At 37.6% G+C, this 21,609-nt stretch overlaps 2 protein-coding genes across 4 annotated transcripts in view; both read left to right on the top strand.

Annotated features, from left to right (window-relative positions):
• LOC131434836 (calcium release-activated calcium channel protein 1) overlaps window positions 1-3,973 on the top strand; it is a 62,299-nt gene extending 58,326 nt beyond the window's left edge. For all 3 annotated transcript variants that reach the window (XM_058602025.1, XM_058602027.1, XM_058602026.1), the window contains one exon: window positions 2,968-3,973. In XM_058602025.1, coding sequence (XP_058458008.1) covers window positions 2,968-3,492 — 525 coding nt within the window. In that variant the 3' untranslated portion in view covers window positions 3,493-3,973. The remainder of the gene's footprint in view (window positions 1-2,967) is intronic.
• A 4,066-nt stretch (window positions 3,974-8,039) lies between these two features.
• On the top strand, window positions 8,040-15,804 carry LOC131437256 (zinc finger CCHC domain-containing protein 8 homolog). The gene is made up of 3 exons (XM_058606482.1): window positions 8,040-9,074; window positions 9,141-9,835; window positions 14,936-15,804. Exons 1-3 carry the CDS (start codon window positions 8,186-8,188, stop codon window positions 15,563-15,565), a joined length of 2,214 nt encoding a protein of 737 aa, XP_058462465.1. The 5' UTR covers window positions 8,040-8,185; the 3' UTR covers window positions 15,566-15,804.
• Window positions 15,805-21,609: the final 5,805 nt, after the last annotated feature.

Below are 21,609 nucleotides of genomic sequence, written 5' to 3'. Positions count from 1 at the left end.
GAAACGGGTGTACGTTTTTCCAACTCAAACAACTCAAAACTCAGAACAACTCAGCGCCTTCTATGTTTTACTTTATGAACCAAGGAAACGGTGATGTTAGCAAATTATCACATCGAGCAATTCATGAATCGAGTATCAATTACGGAAATAATTACGAACAGTGCAATAGTTCCTTAAACAATCTTTCGGAATGGGTAAAACTGTCGCATTCGTAAAACATTTGCGTGAAAAATTTAAAGTAATGAATAAAGTCTTGAGAGTTTAGAATAAAAAAAAATAAATGGTAAAGGATAATTAATTAAGAGAGAATAATAAAAAAAAACCTGTTTTAATCCATCTAGTTGTGTAAAGATGCCTTTCTCATTTTCATTTTATCTAAAATACTGCAATTAAAAAAGGTTTAGAAAATAGTTTTGGAGATTTCTGTTGCATATAATACTGCTACATTGATATACTACATTTGAATTTAAGTTAGTGAAAATCTATTCAATCATGTGTGAGAAAGTGTAGTGAGCTACATTTTATTACATTTAAAAACTACTGTTGGTACCAAGGATGGCTTTTATCGTATCAAAGAACGTTCGCTGGCAACTCTTCAACGATTGAATCAGTGCCATCAAAGAGAGTTGAAAATCATCGCAACAACAAAAACCCGGCATGGCTCATTTAACATAGAATCGACACCAGTGCGAGAGCGAATTTCTCTCGATGATATTTCTGAGAATCAAAGGTTGGCACACCGCTGTGGGGATCTTCTCTGAAGCAACAAACGGTCGCTTATTCTCGTTTCGCGATCCGATTCTATACAGGCAGTTGATAATTGCTATTGAATCATTTTACTATTGCCGCTTATTCTAACTATGTGCATATAACATTTGTATAAGTTGTGTCTATGAAAATGTATGTCAATGCTTCACACAAGGGTTTTGAAATATTGCAACCTAGTATGAGAATCATCAAGTTGAATCATCGATTCGATTTTCTGCGATAATTGTCAACTTGCGATTCTCTCTTGCTAAATTCCACACAGCGGCGATCATTATCAGACTGCAATTTTTTTTAAGAGCCGAGAAATACTCAGAGTATGAAGTGGAGCGAAGGAATGTAGAAATTCTCTCGCGGTTCATGCATTGAGAGACTCGAGTTCTTGTAGCATCTTCTACCGGATTGAAAATGTTGTACACAATATAGATAGCAATATAGCAGCTTCTGTGAAATTTTCGGCAATCACCAACACTGGTTGGTACTTCACAAACCAAAAGCTGGATATCGGCATAGTGACATTCGGTTCATTCAACACACTAACTAACACTAATATGACCTACCAATTTATTTACGATTCTCTATCAAGATTGGAATTTTGGAGAAAAAAAATGTACTAGTAGTCGAACTTGAAAAAAAATCAGCAGATCTTTTATGGGATTATCGATGGTTGGTTTATTTGGTTGCAAACTAGAGAAATTAACTAGCAAATATAAAGAGGTAGCTTATGAACAAAAACGGATCCAAATGAAATTCAGGAACTTTGTATGGGGCCATGAGACCTTTCATTTGAATCTAAGTTTGTGAAAATCGGTTGAGCCATCTCCGAGAAAAGTGAGTGACAATATTTGTGAATTAAAAGTAATGACTGAAGAATTAAGTTAAAATTTATTATCATAGGGAATATTAGCAAAGAAGGATGAATTAGGACCGGAAAAGTTTTAGTAGACCTTCATCTGTCGAAGTACTAAGAAAAACGAAGTTAACTCTGTAACAATTTTCGATTAAAAAAAAGCATTCTCCGAGATTACAACAGATCTCGACGTTTCACGCATTTTTAAGTCATTTAACATTTAACAAAAATGGATATCAGAAATCTAAAACACTTGTTTAAATATTAAAGTCAATTTTTTTCGCACAAATTTTTCTTGAGATAACACAAAATCTCGATGTTGCATGAATTTTTGAAGACATTTGGCAACAATTTTTTTCCATAGTTTTGCAGTTTTTTTCGTTTTGGAAAATTCATGTTTCTATCTGTGCATCATGCTTTATAGAGAACTTGAGAACTGCAGACTTTTTTTTTTGAGTTTACAGAATTTTTCAACCTTGATTAAAGATGTTATTAATTTTTACCTGGTATCTATTATATACATTTAGTATTGCGAAGAATCAAAACATCCTCTTCTAAAAAGCATCACTTAGCACAGCAAGTTCAAAGCAAAAAATATTCACAGGACACGACTGATTTATTCAAGCTTCATTTAGTCATGTCATGTCATATTAACCCTAACTTGACAGCTTTGGTTTTTTGGTGGTGTTTACAATATGGAACAGGAAGCCAGTGAAATAATTCCACCGATTGTTATTCTTAGCCAGTTTGGTACTGGGCCACCGAGATGGAAGGGGAAAGGACGAATTCCCCTGGGTTCGGACTTTTTCAGGGGTCCCAGAAATTCTAAGTTATGAAAATTGTTTGTATTTTTCATTATAAAAACACATATGGCATGTGAAATTTATAGTTAAGTTGACGTTATTTCAAGAAATTTCTCATGTACAGTCCATAATATTGCAATCCCACCTAGGACGAGTTTTCTCTCAACGGCTCTGGTTGTGAATAGCTATCGTCATTACACGGCAATCTAGGCTGCTCGGGAAAGGAAGTTGACAATGTAGGCCAATTTCCATTGAAGAATATATAGTTTTCTTTGGGTTTTTTTGTTGGATAATATAGCTTATACTGAAAAGTATTCCTTTGTTCCTGATTCAATGTAGTAAAGAGCTTTAATAAGATTAGTTCATAATTCTTCCTGGTGCGAACGAGTCTTCACAGTATTGAAATAGCTAAGGCAGAATGGTTAGATTCCTGGCCGCAGAATGATTTGTTTCTATTTGTTCCTATCATAACATGTTAATTCGACTATATTCCAATGTACTGTTAAAAGAATTTTTATAGACTCTCACCATTTTTTCCTCACCCACCAGGTCGCCATGGTTGAAGTTCAGCTCGACGAGAACACTACCGTCCCACCGAGCATGCTGATAACGTTCGCCGTCTGCACCACGCTGCTGGTGGCAGTCCACATGTTGGCCCTCATGATCAGCACCTGCATCCTACCGAACATCGAAACCGTATGCAATCTGCATAGTATTTCCCTGGTCAACGAATCGCCTCACGAGCGACTCCATTGGTACATCGAAACGGCTTGGGCCTTCTCGACGCTGCTCGGGCTGATACTGTTTCTGCTGGAAATTGCCATCCTGTGCTGGGTGAAGTTTTACGACCTCAACACAACTGCGGCCTGGTCTGCGTGTATCGTCCTCATCCCAGTACTGATAATTTTCGTGGCATTTGCCCTGCACTTCTATCGGTCACTGGTTACCCACCGGTACGAAGTGACAGCGTCCGGCATCCGAGAGCTGGAGATGCTGAAAGAGCAGATGGAACAGGACCATCTGGATCCACACCATCATCACGGGCCACCGTATCAATCGGTGCAAATTGTTTGACCGGATGTCGGCATTCTTCACCGGATGCGATCGAAGCACGTGTGAATCTGTGATTGTGCTTTCTGCCTGAACTGTTACTGTTTCTCTGTTGGTTAGTTCCGCTGTCGCTATTTTTTTTAGTTTTACACAGTAACATTACAGATCTGAAAGCTGCGAAAAGCAAAAAAGAAAAATGAGAATATGTCCGTTTCCCTCCTTTGCGTTGATCTTTCTTTTTACGTAAAATGTTAATAAGCGCTTATTTGAAATGAACGAAAGACAGCTCTAGCTAGTTTGTTAAATACAACATTTTTATTTTTGTGATTCACCGAAGCAAAACAAAGTGATGCTAACGTTTTGATACTTATTTCTGTAAGATGAGCCTATGTAGCTCATTTGGGTATCTTGTTTTACCAGAACGATCGTCATAGCCAGTTGTAAAATATTTTTTTCTAATTGCTCTTTTAGAGTTAAGTATAATATTATTCAAAGTTAACAACAATTTGTCATACAGTTCTCATTCTAATAGATATCACATTCCCTAATATTCACTATAACTTTATTCATTTTTTTTATTTGTGCTATGAAATCATACAAAAAGAGTGAAGGAATATCAGATGATGGAGACGTACTTGAGCACAGATTATACTATGTTATTCGTTCTTTGTTTGGAGTGTTGTTAACTAACTAGGTCAAATCAACGGTGAGTAGGAAATACGCACTGCTGTGCCTGAGTGAGTTGTTTCTGTTCTTAGCAAATTGCCAGTCGATGAGAAATCAGTTGATTAGTGAATAAATTCTTTTCTGAAAGCTCAACCTTTCTGGCACGCTCTTTCAACATAACTCATGGTTTGAGTTGCGATCACTCAAATTCATAAACTGGAACAATATGGTAAAATTTGAGTAAAATTTTCTCTGGCTATGAGTTCTCACGCATTTATTTTTTTTTTGTTTCAATAATAGAGGCTTTAACATTAATGTCATTCGCCTCTTCGGGTCAGAAAAACTTTCTGAGATTTCAAACATTTGAGTGAAAAAACTACTTCAGTGCGTTTTCTTTTTCGGAATATTCTTACCGAATTTAAGGATGCAAGAAAACGTTTTTTATTGTCGTTTCTAGATCTGGTTTTTGAAACCATAAATCATCAATCATAGATGTTTCCAATAGAAATTTTGTGGTTTCAATTTGCTAAGTGAGAAGTACAACATAAGGATATCAGCATCGTTCAATTTTGACTCTAAACCGGTAAAAAAGAAACAGATTTGAAACACTTTTCTGGGCTTTCAATTTAAAAGAAAGAAGAATGACTTTGTATATTAACATTCACGAATAAGAATTATTTTGAGTGCAAGGAACTCAAGTTTTGAGTTAAACTCACTCAAATTTTGAAAATTTCCATATTTTGAGTAAAAAATATTCAAATTTTGAAAGATTCGTCTCTTAACTCAAAAATAAGCGAAAACTCAAGTTTAGAGTACGTAAACTTTTTATGAATTTGAGTGGTGTGTCACTCATTTTTGGGTTATGTTGAATGAGGGTGTACAATGGTCCCCGTCGTTGTATTTTTCCAAAAACATCATATTAACAAGATATCCAGCTCTCAGATTTCCCGAACAAATCATTGGCAACATCCTTTTTTGCGAGCATGTCGCCCTCAGGTGAGTCCGCATCGAATCTAATACATAGAAGTAGGGGAGAGAAATGTCAAATTCGTGCGCGCCAAAATAGCAGGGCTGTGCACCCATACAATTGACATGAAATGTTGAATGAGACGCCGTGCGATGGCGTTGCTGAACTGAAGATTGAGATCGCTCCAAGCTGACAGGGTCTGATTTTTCTCCAATGCAAACGACCAACAGCAGGATGACGTAATCGCTCTTGTTTTAAGCGAAACTACGAACGTCCAAGAGCAGATTTGTTCATAGAAGAACTAGTTGTTGTTTTTCTGCGTTTAAGGTTTGAGCAACGAAGGCTTATATTCGTCACTTACTGAAGCACCAGTTGAATAATGCCGAGTGTAGTTCCATTGTCTTGACGTAGATGGAGGTCTGCGAACTCAATGTGTCTCCGTTCAAGGATTATCATAGACTGAAGCTTGCTTGTTTGGACCTATTTTTTTCACTATTTAAACAATGTTACTGTGGTTGTGTTAAATGCGCAGGCAACTTTGTACATGCATTTTAGGAACATTTACGCACTCATTCTACACCAGACGGCGCTTTTGGTGTCGCGGTTGCTCAATTACAGTACTATTACATTGGGGAATCTAGGTTTACTTTATTTATGACAGTAACTAACGGAAAAAGGTACAACGGTTTCTCACTAGAGACGCTGTTAGTGTCTCCGTACAATGGGAAATCTATGCTTATTTGATTTATAGTGGGAGGCAAAACGTTCCAATCAGCTGTTTTTCAAAGAAGGGCGAATCTTACAAAATCTCAATCCTAGTAATACCAATCTCAATCTTAGTAATACAAAGAACTATAATAGGCGAAACTGCCATTCCATTTGTTTCCGTTAAGTCGTTTCCCGGACATATCATTGGCAACATCTTTTTTTGCGAACATGGCGCCATCAGGTGAGTCCGCATCGAATTTCGTACATAGAAGTAGGGGAGAGAAATCTCGGGTAATTTTTCAAAAGGGGGTATACGCAAGTCACAGTTTCTCTTTAATCACTCTCTCTTTCGATTATTGTGATGTGATTAAAAATATTTTCTTTGATATCACTATTCTGTTTGAAAGTCGAAAGTTTCGGGTATCATTTCATGCAAAGAGTTGAGTGATAAACGTGGAAACCGCTTGGTAATTAATAGAAGAGTAAGTAAACAAAGAGAAACTGTCACTTGCTTATTCGCCCTTTTGAAAAATTAACCGAGAAATGTCAAATTCGTGCGATCCAAAATAGCAGCACTGTGAACCCATACAATTGACGTGATAAGTTGAATGCGATGCCGTGCGATAGCGTAGTAGTCATCATTTTGAAATCGACTTTCTTCTTCGCCGAGTTTGTTTTCATTGCTGATATCTATTTGTACTATTGAATCAACAAAAAAAATTCGTTGCAAATCATTACTACCGATATGAAAATTTTTATAAGAATCCTCCTGTTCTTGGTTCCATTTTTCATTGGCAGGTGTCGTTACGATGAAAATTAGCAGTTCTAATCTTAGCCAAAGACACTATATTAACAAGATGGCCAGCTCTCACATTTCCCAAACAAATCATTGGCAACATCCTTTTTTTGCGTGCATGGTGCTCTCATGCGAGTCCGCATCGAATCTTCAACATAGAAGTAGGGGAGAGAAATGTCAAATTCGTGTGCGCCAAAATAGCAGCACTGCGCACTCATACAATTGACATTATATGGCGTGCGATGGCGTTGCTGAACTGAAGATTGAGATCGCTCTAAGCTGACAGGGTCTGTCTTAGCATAGGAGAAAATGTTATGTTGATCATCATTTTTTATTCGTCGCGTATATCATAAAATTTTACTTGATGGACCGAACAGATGCGCAAACCGAACCAAATATACGATAGCCCGCTTTTTTTTCGAGAACGGCTTATAAGCCACCTGTCAACTTCCACTTTCAAAAGAAAAGAAAGCGAGCTATGAAAGATACAGCAAGCGAGCTGCTATGAAAGATACAGTATTAAATTTAACACCAGACGAAAGAGAAAACTTTTCTCTGCCGTTTACTATTATGACTTACTCTCAGCGAGTGCCGAGTCATTCGAAATTACTCTTCAAAGTAAATGTTGATGGATGGCTTATTGAAGAATCCAACCAACTCTTTTGCGATCGCAGCGCTGCCCGAGTGGCGAGCTTTGAACTAAGCGATGGTGATAATTTTCAGATTTTGCTTGAAGATTCGAACAAAATGCAGGGTTTTTATTATTTTTTCTTATAAATCGAATACAAACATACAAAAACGTGTGAAAATTTGGTAAAAAATCGATCATTAATGATTCAGTAACTTTCCGTGGTATGTTTGATTGATATTTATGGAGAAATCGTAACATGAAATACCAAATTCGAAGAAGTGAGGTTGGGTACTGTTTTCATATCTGGGATATTCTTTGTTTTTTGGGTTGGATTTTGAGATTAATTGATAAATTATGATCAAAAGTTTTATGACTAGTCTATTTACTCATGTTTTATCATCTAAATCAAATCTGTATGTGAACTGAAAATTTCAAATTTCATCCTAGATTGTCAAGAGTATAGGACATTTTGAAATCATATGTTTGAAGACAACACGTGAATAATCGTTTTTCTTACCCATATTTGTAAGGTTTTGCAATCTGCATTCTTTCAAACTCAAGTAAATTGAAAAAATATGTCAAAACAATCACTATAACGCTATCTCGTGGTGACCACGCTGATTGGATTGCTCAATTGGCCGTTAAAAAAATGCGTGGAATTGTGTTTTAATGCCCTTTGATATTTTCTTTTTATTGAAATAAGCGACACCTTCATGTCATATTGTGTTGTTACGACATGCGCAATTCATGTCATACAAAATATCTGGCATCGCTGGTTTCCATGACAAAACATCGCTTTTCTTTTTGTCAAAACAATTGGCGTGTGTATCGAATCAAATTGTACGGGAGTTATTTTTGTATTCAGTTGATTTTCTTCGGCGGTGGACTAACGATATTACATTATTAACGAATTTCATGTCTTTAAAAAACCTCATATCAGTCTGTCGAAATGGATTCTAAATGTATGGCCGATGATGAAGTGCTTGAAATTCGGAGTGACGATGATGATGATAGCGATGTGCAGATTCAGGAAAAACCAATCCCAGTAGTAACCGTGTATGACGACGATGAAGCATTGAAATTACAACGGGTCGGTTCGTTGATCTCGATGGCTCCGTCTGAATCAGACACAATACCTCTTTCACCATTCAGGACAAACCCTTCGGAAAATCAAAAGGATATGTCGGAAGCCAACCCAGACCAGCAGGAGTTGGAAACTACAAAGGAAAAAAATGAAGATTTGTTGCTGAGTTTAAAGTTCCGAGATTCAGGATTATTCCAGTTGTTTAAGGGATCTCTAACAGAGTATCTCAAAACAACATTCCAATTAAAATTAGCAGGCCAGGAGGTGGATGTTGTGCATCAGGTGGAAAACGCGTCCATTCAGGTGCTCAAGAAGAACCAGGAAACCACACCGTTATTGTCTCAGGAATGTTCAACCACTACTCCGAAAGGAGTAGCCACACCAGAGAATATTGCTAAAAGCAATGACCAAGATGACGGAATATTCGTGATTGATTCTACACCGGCCAAAAATGCCAAAGGCGGGCCAATCATTCCCAGCTACAAAAAAGCACTGCAGAAAGTACTTGACAATTCACCAAAGGCGTTGCCGGATAGTGCTACTAAAAAGCCGAAACCCAAACAACTTTGCTGGAACTGTGAAGGTGATCACGGTTTAAGAGATTGCACGGCGCCTCGAAACTTTGCCAAAATCAGCAAGATGAAGCAGGAATTTATGAAACGCACCGATCGCTATCATGTGGATTTGGAGCAAAAATACGGCCACATAGTTCCCGGTAGGCTATCCGGTGAATTGAAACAGGCTCTTGGATTGGGTAAGGCGATGAATTTCTAGTATACATTTTTTTTTGGGTGAAATAATATTAAATTTATGTTTTCAGGCAAACGTGATCTTCCGATGCATATATACCGAATGCGAATGTTCGGTTATCCTCCGGGATGGCTGGAGGATGCTAAAGTGACCCACTCAGGGCTGCAGTTGTTCGATTCTAATGGTGATCCCGTGCAGGATTCAGACGAAAGCGAAGGGGAGGTCGACGTGATCAAGAAGAAATATGACGTTCGTAAGATCGTCTGTTTTCCCGGATTTAATGTATCTGCGGGTAAGGAGTTCTTTGATGATTCCAAATATTTCGGCGTTCCCCCTAGAATGGAACATCAGAGCCGGGATGAAATGATCAGGAATCTCGAAGGCACTCTGGTACAAGGGTACCGGAGAAAAAAACTGCGTTTGGCAGCCTTTGGTCCAACAGAAACCGGTCACCAGTCAACCGATATGGATCTCGACAACGCTGAACTCATGGAAAATAGTTTAGTCACCGTCGATGACGTTGGTAAGCTCGATGAATCGGTCACGCTGAGTGCGTTTAGTTCACTTCCGTCGTTCAATGGTGTCGTTGAACCTGCACCACCAAATATAGACAACGAACCAGAAGAAGGTGAAGTTAACGAGGCTGTTGAAGCTGAAACTGAAGCGCAAACTGAGCCGGCACCTGCGGTTACCAACGGAAGGGAAAACGAAGCCAACGACAGTGTCATATTGATGGAGGAAGAAACGGATATTATTTGTTTGGACGTAAGTAGTGATGATGAGCTTTTGGCGTGATTTTTGTAGTTTAGTTCGATTAGTTAATTAACAGATAGAATGTAAATATATTTGGTTATAGCGGTTACTAGTTTGTAGCTAGCCTTGATGGTGAGCCCTGTTCCCCCATCCCTCCTTATTTAACAAAGTGTCTCAGTGTTGCTTAATTATTTACATTATCAGTTCCATACTCATTCAGGGGTTAAACTAATTTTGTTGTGTTAAGGGTACAAAACCAAAGTATTTTTCTTTACGTTTCGTCTTCCACTCGTCAGTAAGGACAATAAAATACGGTGTATTAAAAAAAAAAGTTGAAATTCAATTAGTTTGAGCTTTACGTCTGCGTAGCGGTAGCATCCGGCGGAATTATTCTATACCAAGAACTGATCCACAGGTTTTCTGTTTCATGTCGTAAGAGCCTACAAAAATAGGAACTCCCAAGTCAAGGTGTATTTCCGTGCCGTTGACTGAACGGCTGCAGGAGGTTGAACAATGCAGTCATGAACGGAATATCTTGGGTTTTGTCATTATTGTGTTAAGCGAAGTTAAATGATTAAAACATTTAAAAAAATCCTTCCATGGTTTTGATATAGGGATTATAAGCCAATATAGTGCTGGAGATGGAGTATTCATTACTTTAATTGATAATGGTTAGAGTAGCACAGCATAAACGTACAGCAACTATGAAGCTATCCAGACTTCCGCAAGAAGTTTAAGCTTCCATAGCTTTGGTTCAAGAAAATTCTACGTTGCAAAGTTGTTAAACCCAGTTTTTGTTGCCTTCAACCAGAACGGTATGACTAATCCACGTGAAATGTTTCGAGCATGCATACTCGCAAATAGTGCTCTCGATGCTTCTCTCATTTCGGAGCTCACAACTCGGGATATTTGTGCTGTCACAGTTGGTATGTGCTGCAAAAGTGCTTTACCGCTTATAATCGGTAGAGACAGCAATGCCCACCATATCATTTGGGGCAGCACAGATATAAATTCGAGGGGCTCTGATATGATGGAATTTGTGAGCAGTACAAACCTGCACTTAGTCAATGCAGGAAGACGTTGGAGGTTTTGAACGTAACTCTCTGCTCTGATAAAATTGCGCATGAGTTGGTAAATTGGCTCGTCTCCGATGAGCTCGAACCTTCGTGACTGATCATAAGTACATCTTTTCTGATCATTCAAACGTTAAATTTGATATTGTCATATATCGTAATCCCAAATCTATAAACTGGGACCTCTATGAAGAGAGCTTGGCGACTAGATTTTACGGGTATCTACCAACAATTGAAACCCCAATTGATTTGGAAAATGTTGTCGACGAGACAAACTCACTCATAATTGCAGCATATGAAGAGGCTTGTCCACTTCGGATTGTGCGAGCTACTAGAGGAACTCCTTGGTGGAATGCTGAACTTGCTAGACTAAAAAAACTATGCAGAAGAGCTTGGAACCACCGACGGAGAGATGGGCTGGGGGCATTTGTGTCGGCTCGAAGGGCTTACAAAAATGCTCTTCGATCGGCTGAGCGAAGTGGTTGGAAAAGCCCATGCACAAATGCCTCTAGTCTCAACGAGGCTAGCAGATTAAATAAGTTACTTTCGTAATCTAAGGACTTTAATGTCGTCTTCCCAAGAACTTCAGATGGTGAGTACTTGTCTGATGAAGGTGATGTACTTCACAATCTTTTCAACACTCGCTTTCCAGGATGTATGGAGCCATCACCGACAGCTGAGACTTTTTCGAGTAGTTACGATTCTTGGGCCCTTGCTCGAAGCGTTGTGACGATTGAATCGGTCAAATTGTTGCAGCATATGAAGAGGCAGTTTGAGAGTTTTGCTCCGTACAAGTCTCCTGGAAAGGACGGAGTTTTCCCAGTGTTACTGCAGAAAGGATATGAACATTTCTAACGTGTTTTGAAAAAAATACTTACTTTTAGTCTTGCGACAGGATATATTCCAAGAGCTTGGCAGGAAATAATTGTCAAATTTATTCCCAAAGGCGGAAGAAAGGAAGCGAAGAGTTTCAGGCCTATCAGTTTTAGCTCAATTCTTCTTAAAACAGTCTAACGCATAGTTGATCACTATATCAGGAATTTTAGTTTGGGCGTGCATCCGCTACATGGAATGCAGCATGCTTACCAACGTGGAAAGTCCACTACAACCCTGTTACATGATGTTGTGTACAACATTGAAAAAGCTTTCTCACAAAAGCAATCTTGCTTGGGAGTTTTTCTAGATATTGAAGGTGCCTTTGATAACGTGTCTTTTAATTCAATTCTGGAAGCAGCCCGTGGTCATGGCATACCTTCAAGTATCGCAATGCTTAGTAATCAACTTCTTTGTTCATCGCTTCGGCAAGCAGAGATTAGAAAGCTGAGTGTCTGTGGGTGTCCTCAAGGTGGTGTATTATCCCCACTTTTATGGAACCTAGTCGCTGATGGTTTTGTTAAGGAAACTTAATAACCTTGGATTTCCGACTTACGGTTTTGCCGACGATTATCATATATTGCTGACCGGTATAAGCATTAACACTCTCTTTGATTTAATGCAGCAAGCCCTGCGATCTGTTGAACAATGATGTTGTCAGGTTGGGTTATCTGTAAATCCGGGCAAAACATCAATGGTGCTTTTCACTCAATGTAGGATAATCACATGGCGAAGACAGTGTGTATTGAACCACTACATGTGTTCCTAAAAGAAGAAGCATTATCTTGTACATATCGTCTTGAGGTTACAGGGCATTGGAATAGTAACCCTAAAGACTCGCTTGTGGTTTCAAATGGTTACCTGGGATGAGTATTTACTCGCTCCAAGTGACCTATTTGGAATGACAATTTGATGAACACATAGTTCGTTATACGGACGGTTCTCTGTTGAATGGTTGGACTGGTGCTGGTGTATACTGTCGTGAAATGAGGCTAGAGCAAGCTCATCCACTTGGTAAATACTGTACTGTGTTCCAAGCAGAAATCTACGCGATTCTGTGTGGAGTACAATTGGCACTTCAGCAGAGAATCTGTGGTAAACGAATTTATTTTTGTTCCGACAGTCAGGCAGCCTTAAAAGCACTCAGTTCGAATGATTCACGGTCGAATCTAGTGATCGCATGTTGAACTCAAATTGAAGACCTCAGCATTTCAAATGCTGTTTACTTCTTATGGGTACCCGGCCATTCTGGTATTACTGGAAATGAATGGGCTGATGAGTTGGCTGGAGATGGTGCAACGAATGATTTCGTTGGTCCTGAACCAGCTTTACCACATTCAACTAGTTGGATAAAGCACAAGATTCATTCTTGGGCTGCATCCAAACACGCCAGCTACCGGCGCAGCTTGAAAACTTGCGCTCAGACAAAAGCATTTCTACTAGATTTAAATCTGAAAATGTCAAAGTGTCTGCTGCATTTTTCCAAGCATCATTGCAGTATTCTGACTGGACATTGCAAACTCAATTATCGCATGGCTACTGTTCAACGTGCTGAGGAGTATTATTCGTGTGATTTGTGTGAATGCGATTATGGTAATTCATATCATGTGATACGTAACTGTCCCGCATTGACGCAGCTTCGTATCCGGGTTTTGGATTCTCCATACATGGTTGAGTCTGTGTATGCGGAGCTAAAATTAGAAGATATTCTATCGTTTCTCGCCCAATGTGGTTGTTATAAATGAGTACTAGGGGTTTCTTAGCAGTTATTATTGCTAGACTAGACTAGACACGCTAGGTTTAGTCAACGACTGGTAAGAGAGACCAGCTCTATATTGAACGTCTTTTTTATATGAAGTTCTGCAAAGCTACTTACTCTCACATGCTGAGAAGTGTACTAATAAAAGGTTTAGACAAATAGTTCGAACAAGTAAATTACAGTGGTAAGGAGGGTTCATCGGTTAAAAAGGTTTTAACAGATTGTTTGGCATCCTTTATTAGGTGTCGGATTTACTTCTGCTCGTACATACTGCGAAACGTTCTGCATTCTTCTGGGAATGCAGAAAGGTGTCGCTTTTGTAAAATCCTTTCGGGGATGCAAAACGATTTGTTTTTTTAATGTTTTGTGCTGTTTTCCTATTCCATGTACTTTAATCCTTTACTTCCCATCAGGAAATTGATGAGAAACCACGACAAGGCACAAATTTCCACATAACTTACGGAACGTGCCACTTAAGCACTCAGTTTTCTCGCAAATTTCTTAATCGATGTTTACAAACGTAGATGCAAATGAAAAATCTTGAAATTCTTCAAAAAGTCTCCTTTAAAAGCTGATCCCGATCGGTTCCGGTATTACAGCGCGATAAGTAAAAATTTTCAATTTCATGACCATTTTTTGGATAAGTGATGGCGAAACGAGGTGCAAGATTTTATTAAACCTACTGGTAAATTCACCTTGTTAGTTGATTTTGTTAGTTGCTGAATATATACACCAAATACGGCAATTTTTGCTTTTTGACGTATCCATTAAACCAAAAATGCGCCTCATCACTGAATCGATTTGGAAGCGTTGTTCCGGAGTTAACCTATTCATGATGACTTGCCAAACAATACTGAGTAGAGACATCACTTTACACTGTGAGAATAACTTTCAGGTAATAGAGTAATCCCTATTGGAAAAACAAACCTCATGAAAAGTACCCGTTATTTTAAACGAAGGGATAGTTTAGTAGAAAAGAACAACCAAATTTGAAACATTTGATAAAAATTTAAGCCAAAAAATACTGTGTTTTGCAATTAGCATTAACTTTACGTCTGCTTAGCGGTTCAAGTTGAACTGTTTAAGTTGCAATAAGCAGTTCAATTTGAACGGATCTGCACTGAAGAGTCTAAGACAAAACGTAAAGAACAGTAAAAACTTCTGTAGTTTGTAGCCATACTACATGGAAATAGAGCCCCAGTTATGTATACTAGGCTAAGTTATTTTTACCGCCGGATTCCACTCGGCCTTTAGGCTGGTCGTGTCCGGAGAAGAATCATGAGGCCTATCGGTCTCTTAGTGGACCCAAGGCCCTTATAATTTAGTTTATGATTGTTTCTGACACATGAAAACTGCTGTATAATCCCATTACATCTGTTCTAACCTAAAAACGTTTCTGTCTTCCAGGACACCTGCCCAGAATCACCTTCCTTGGATGATCTGAGAAAGAGACAACTAGAGATCCTAAAACAGTTGGAAGATTCCCCTCGCGGGTTGAATCCGGCAGACCTCTCACATGAAGATTCCCTCCTAGACGATGTACTGATGGCCGAACGGTTAGCAGAGGAACAAGAGTCCGCGGTTAGTCCCGTTCCTTCTATACCGCTACCGACAATGGCAGCGCCGGTTCTACCGGTGTTTCCGGTACCGGTTAATTTTGTGTTCCCTGCGCCGATATTGTCACTGCCAGCTCCTCCCCCTCCGCCGCCAGCACCGGTGGAAATTCAACAAGAGCGTCCCCCGGAGCCGGAATTTCTCAACTTGGACGAAATAAAAATGTCGAAAATACCATTCATTGACGATCCCGGCACGATGGGATTGAAAAAAATGTCACTCGGCACGCCTATCCTGACGGCATTTTCTCCATTCGACCGCTTACCTTGTGGAAAAGCCTTCTCCGTGGGGGTCAGCGATGTAATCAATTTCGAAAATTTACCCAACTCCACGGGTAAGTACGAGCGCATGAAGTCCCTGCTTTCCAAGGTGCGGAATGTTATCAGTGCACACAATGGCGAACCGGACGATGACTCCAGATAGCCCGGCCAGGATTGTTTGCACGAGGATGATAAATTGAGTGAATAAAGCGAGATTGAATGGATGTGTTTGATTTGTTGTATTGCTAACCTGAAGTATGTTTTTGCATGTTTTAATATGACAAACTATGGAACTACAATTTTGGTTTTTTTAATTGAAATTTAAAATTTTGAATAAACGGATATAATATAATACTTTAATATTATAATGAATACAAGTTTGTATAGAGTATTAAGTCTAAACTTTCTGTTCGTTCTGTGTTCTAAAGCAACCGAAATTTCCTAACACAACCCAGCAAACTGCATTTAGTCAGCTGTCAACCATGAAACACTACCGTAAAATTTAAGGGTCGTTTGGATTTTTTTTGCCCTAAACTTTTTTGCCTGTTATCCAAACAAATGCTAGCGAGGTGCATCACATTGATTTAGAGGAACACCCAATAAGCCCCATTCGTTAAATCGCTACTAGGATTACCGACGTGATTGCGTTGAGAACAGAGAATAAATCTGTCACTCACTTCATCCGAAACCGCCTCATAAATTAGTGAGGTCCGAGAGCGCTCTGAAATATTGCCATCAATATTTTATCTGAAGCATTGTTGGAACAGAGTGTTCTGTTGGTTGCTCGATAATAGACATTCTTTTCCATCCCCCTTTTGTGTGCACCCTGCGGTGTTCGAGGGCGGGGTCGGCCGAACAAGATGATCACAGTCACGCTGTGGCCCCCATCGACGCGCACCGGTGTATGGGAGTAAATCGCCTGTCTGTATAATGGCTAAAATTGGCTTCTAACACCAGCCGTCGACTGACTTATCCGTTGAACCCGTGCTCTGCATGTGTGTGTGTATGTTCGGCTTTTTCGGCAAATGTGGCTGGTTTATGTGTTTGGGCCAATCCAACAACGGTGGTGTGTCTACGCGGTCAGTGCCCAATCTATTAATTTTGCGTAAATTTGCTAATTACTGCCAATGGCCATTTGGTGGGTGAGATTAGCTGAAGCCTTGAATTAATGTTTGCTGGAACCAAATTTTGCTCATTTATCTAGTTGAATGGGTGAGAAAATTTGGTATCGAGTTTTATGCGTGTCGTGAAATGATCAATTAATGCTTGTACCTTTTTACCTTTCTCCGTAGAAAGGATGTATTACATTACTGGAAAAACGTACTTTTGGTCGATAACTCTAACATTCGACTCATCTCGACGGAAAAAAAATGATGCGTTCAAGGAAGTAACAACTTTGATTGATGTTACGATGATATGATGTTGAGCAATCGGAACGCTGGTTGTAGAGACAAAATTCATTTGCTTTGAATTAAATGAAAATTATAGTTGTTTCCAAGTGAAATGAAATTAGATCCAGATTGGAATAAAATACATTTGAATTTGAAATTCATTTCTTTTTTCTAAGCGGGTTGGAACAAAAATTATTTACTTTGAAGTGAATATTGAATCAAAGGAAAATGAAAATAGCCGATGCACAGTGGTCCAAAACTGGAAAAGACTGAACTTCATTGATTTTTAAGAGCTAACGTGTCTTCGAAGAAGTTTTACAAGATTTTATAACGCTTCTTTTGAAAGTTACACCTTATCTTTTGTTAAGGGGGTAGTACCAATTTCGAATAATTTTTTTTCTTGTTTTGAAGAAAAAAACATTTGAAGTATTTTTTGATGAGATATGATTTCCACTACCTGCATTGTACGAACCCTGAGCTTGTATTATTCCTTTTTTTTTTTTTTTTTTTTTTTAAATAACTATTCATTGGAATATGAGTTAAAATTAAATTATTAAGATTTAAATTGGGTGTTCAGCCACAAGTGGTGACTTTTCAACCCTGTTATATATATATATATATATATATATATATATATATATATATATATATATATATATATATATATATATATATATATATATATATATATATATATATATATATATATATATATATATATATATATATATATATATATATATATATATATATATATATATGATTTGGTTATTACCATGAAGACATCATTTGCTTCCGCAATTCTGAGATTTTTGTGTAGGGAAAATTCTAAACCTACTTGTATTGTGTAATGGGGAAAAGGAACTTATATACTAACTTACTAACTAATACAGAGAGCGAATCGATTCAATTGAAGATTGCATCGATTTTTGTCGGAATTTGCTTATAATATTATGTGACATTACATCTAATGGTTCTATATTTGTGAGTCTGTGTAACTCATTTGTACTAAACCAGGGAGGACGCTTCAAAATCATTTTCAGAATTTTATTCTGAATCCTTTGAAGCGTTTTCTTCCTGGTGGAACAACAACTTGACCAAATTGGTACCGCATAAAGCATGGCTGGTCTGAAAATTTGTTTATAAATTAACAATTTGTTTTTTAGACAGAGCTTAGAATTTCTGTTTATAAGAGGATATAAACATTTAATATATTTATTACACTTTGCCTGGATTCCTTCAATGTGATCATTGAAAGTGAGTTTTTTGTCATACGTTAAACCTAAGTATTTAGCTTGATCAGACCATGTCAATTCCAAGCCATTCAATTTAAGAATGTGATTATTGTTTGGTTTAAGAAAAGAAGCTCTTGGCTTGTGAGGAAAGATAATTAATTGCGTTTTTGCTGCATTTGGTTTGATTTTCCATTTTGACAGATAATCACTGAAAATATTTAAACTTCTTTGTAGGCGACTGCAGATCACTCTTAGATTTCTACCTGTGGCTAACAGACTTGTGTCGTCACAGAATAGCGATTTCTGACAACCAACGGGTAGATTTGGAAGATCAGAAGTGAAAATATTATACAAGATTGGAGCTACGCTCGAACCCTGCGGAACACCGGCTCGTACGGGTAGCAATTCAGATTTACAATTCTGATAACTAACCTGAACAGTACGATCAATTAAATAATTTTGAATCATTTTGATCAAATAAATAGGAAACTGAAGATTAGACATTTTTGCTATTAAACGTTTGTGCCAAACACTGTTGAATGCTTTTTCTATGTCTAGAAGAGCAACTCCAGTGGATAACCCAGAAGATTTATTTGATTTTAGCATGTTCGTTACTCTGACAAGTTGATGAGTAGTTGAATGTTCATGACGAAATCCAAACTGCTCTGGTAAAAAAATTGAATTCTCATTTATATGAGTCATCATTCTCAACAAGATAATTTTTTCAAAAAGTTTACTGGTAGAAGAAAGTAAGCTAATTGGGCGATAACTTGATGTTTCTGCTGGGTTTTTATCAGGTTTTAGGATAGGAATTACTTTAGCGTTTTTCCATCTTTTTGGGAAGTAAGCTAATGAAAAACACTTGTTGAAAATTTTAACCAGGAGTCTCAAGGCAACATCGGGAAGATTTTTAATAAGAATATTAAAAATTCCATCATTACCAGGAGCCTTCATGTTTTTGAGTTTCCTAATAATTGATTTAATTTCATCAAAATTCGTCTCAATAATGTCATCGTGTGATAACACTTGGGTTGATATATGATCATATTTCAGTGAGACTTCATTTTCAATAGGACTCACAACGTTTAAATTAAAATTGTGAACACTCTCGAACTGCTGAGCAAGTTTTTGAGCTTTTTCACCATTTGTAAGAAGTATTTGATTTCCTTCCTTGAGAGCAGGAATTGGTTTCTGAGGTTTCTTAAGAATCTTAGAAAGTTTCCAGAAAGGTTTAGAATATGGTTTAATTTGTTCAACTTCTTTAGCGAAATTTTCATTTCGCAAAAGAGTAAATCTATGTTTAATTTCTTTTTGTAAATCCTTAACTATGTTTTTCATAGCAGGATCACGAGAACGTTGATATTGTCGTCGACGAACATTCTTCAACCGAATGAGCAGTTGAAGATTGTCATCGATGATAGGAGAATTTAATTTAGTTTGAGCTTTGGGAACTGAAAGATTTCTAGCTTCGATAATATAATGATTCAAATTGTCAATTGCTGTGTCGATGTCCGCAGAATTTTCTAAAATAGTTTCATGATCCACATGATTTTCAATGTGAGATCTGTAATCCAACCAATTAGCTCTATGATAGTTGAAAATAGAACTAATTGGATTAATTATAGCTTCGTTGGAAAGTCTGAATGTTACTGGAAGATGATCTGAGTCAAAGTCAGCATGAGTAATCGGTTCACTACAAATGTGACTTTGATCTGTTAGAACCAGATCAATTGTAGACGGGTTTTTCACGGAAGAGAAACAAGTAGGATTACTGGGATGAAGAACTGTGAAGTAACCAGCTGAGAGTTGATTATGAAGTATTTTACCATTACTGTTATTTTGCCTACAATTCCACTGGACATGCTTAGCATTTAAGTCCCCTATTACGAAAAATTTCGATCGATATCTTGTAAGTTTTTGCAAATCGCCTTTAAAGAAATTTAATTGTTCGCCGGTGCATTGGAATGGCAAATATGCTCCAGCGATGAAATAAATTCCATGAATGGTTTCAACTTCGATTCCCAAGCTTTCAATAACTTTAGTATTGAAAGAAGGTAAAATTCGATGTTTAATTTGCCGTTGGACAAAAATGGCAACTCCACCACCCATTCCAGTAAACCTGTCAAATCGATGAACCACATAATGTGGATTACTTTTCAATTTTACATTTGGTTTAAGAAAAGTTTCTGTCACAATGGCAATATGAATTTTGTGAACTTTGAGAAAATTATAAAATTTATCTTCACTCGATTTCAAAGATCGAGCATTCCAATTTAAAATATTCAAATAATTATTTAACATCACTGTTAAATTTTAAATTCATTATAATATTATTTTCAAATTTCCATCCGATTTGAAATGCTTCAAAAAGTGATGAAGTTGAATTCATTTGGATGATCATTTGAAAAAGTTGATCTTGTAGGTAGATCATTTTATTTTCAGTTATATCGCCTAAATCGACTTCATTTAAAGAAGCGAATGGCATTGAAGGAATATTTGTAGGTAGACTGCCATTAGAAGAAGATGATTTGGTCGGTCTACCTATTAATAAATTGTTTTCGTTAGAAGAAGAACTGCAAGGCGGTCCTGTGTTTTGATTATTTACATTAGAAGAAATAGGTGATAGATTTCTACCTAATATACCAGCATAACTGACATTAGAAGAAGATGATGACGAGGTCGATCTACCTGTCAATAAATTGTTTTCGTTAGAAGACGAATTGGCAGGCGTACCTGTTTTTTGTTTCGAAGAAATCAGTGACTTAGAAGAATTAGGCGTGGCATTTGTAACGGTTTTTTGATTTTCAGGTATGTTCTGTAAATTTAAGGTCGTTGATTTGACTTGTTGTCGAAGCGAACGAGCGTTTAAAATTTTTTCCCTGACAGGACATTTCAAATAATTGGATTTAAGATTTCCATCGCAATTTGAACATGAAAATTTATCAGTGGTTTCATTCATTGGACAAACTGTCTTTCGAATGCGATTTACCACAATTCAAACACCGTATATCCATATGACAATTTTTGGTTCCATGACCGAAGCCTTGGCAACGACGACATTGCGTTAAGTTTGCAATACGATTATGCCGTTTATAATGTTCCCAATGAATTTTAATGTGGGAAATGAAACGTACTTTTTCTAAAGTTTTCAAATTGTTTACATCACTTCGATTGAAGTGTATTAGGTAAAGTTCATGGGAAATTCCAGAGCGTGGTTTAGAAGTACCATTCGCTCTTTTTTTCATAAGTATTACTTGGGAAGGGGCAAAACCAAGCAATTCTTTTAGTTCATTTTTAATTTCATCAATACTTTGATCATTTGATAATCCTTTCAAGACAGCCTTGAAGGGTATGTCTGATTTTATATCATATGAATAAAATTTATGAAGTTTCTCGGACAAATATCTTATAAGACGTTCGTAATCTTCCAATCCATCCACCAAGACTCGACATTCTCCTCTTCGTCCGATTTGAAATGAGACTTTTACTTCCGGGAGAAAAGTTGAAAGCTCAGTACGGAATGCTTTGAAGTCGGAAATCATCACCGTCACTGGTGGCATAGATTGATGTTTCTTCCCAGA

This window comes from Malaya genurostris, chromosome 3 (assembly GCF_030247185.1).
Source record: "Malaya genurostris strain Urasoe2022 chromosome 3, Malgen_1.1, whole genome shotgun sequence".
Classification (NCBI taxonomy): domain Eukaryota; kingdom Metazoa; phylum Arthropoda; class Insecta; order Diptera; family Culicidae; genus Malaya; species Malaya genurostris.
This window is presented reverse-complemented; position numbering and strand designations above follow the sequence as displayed.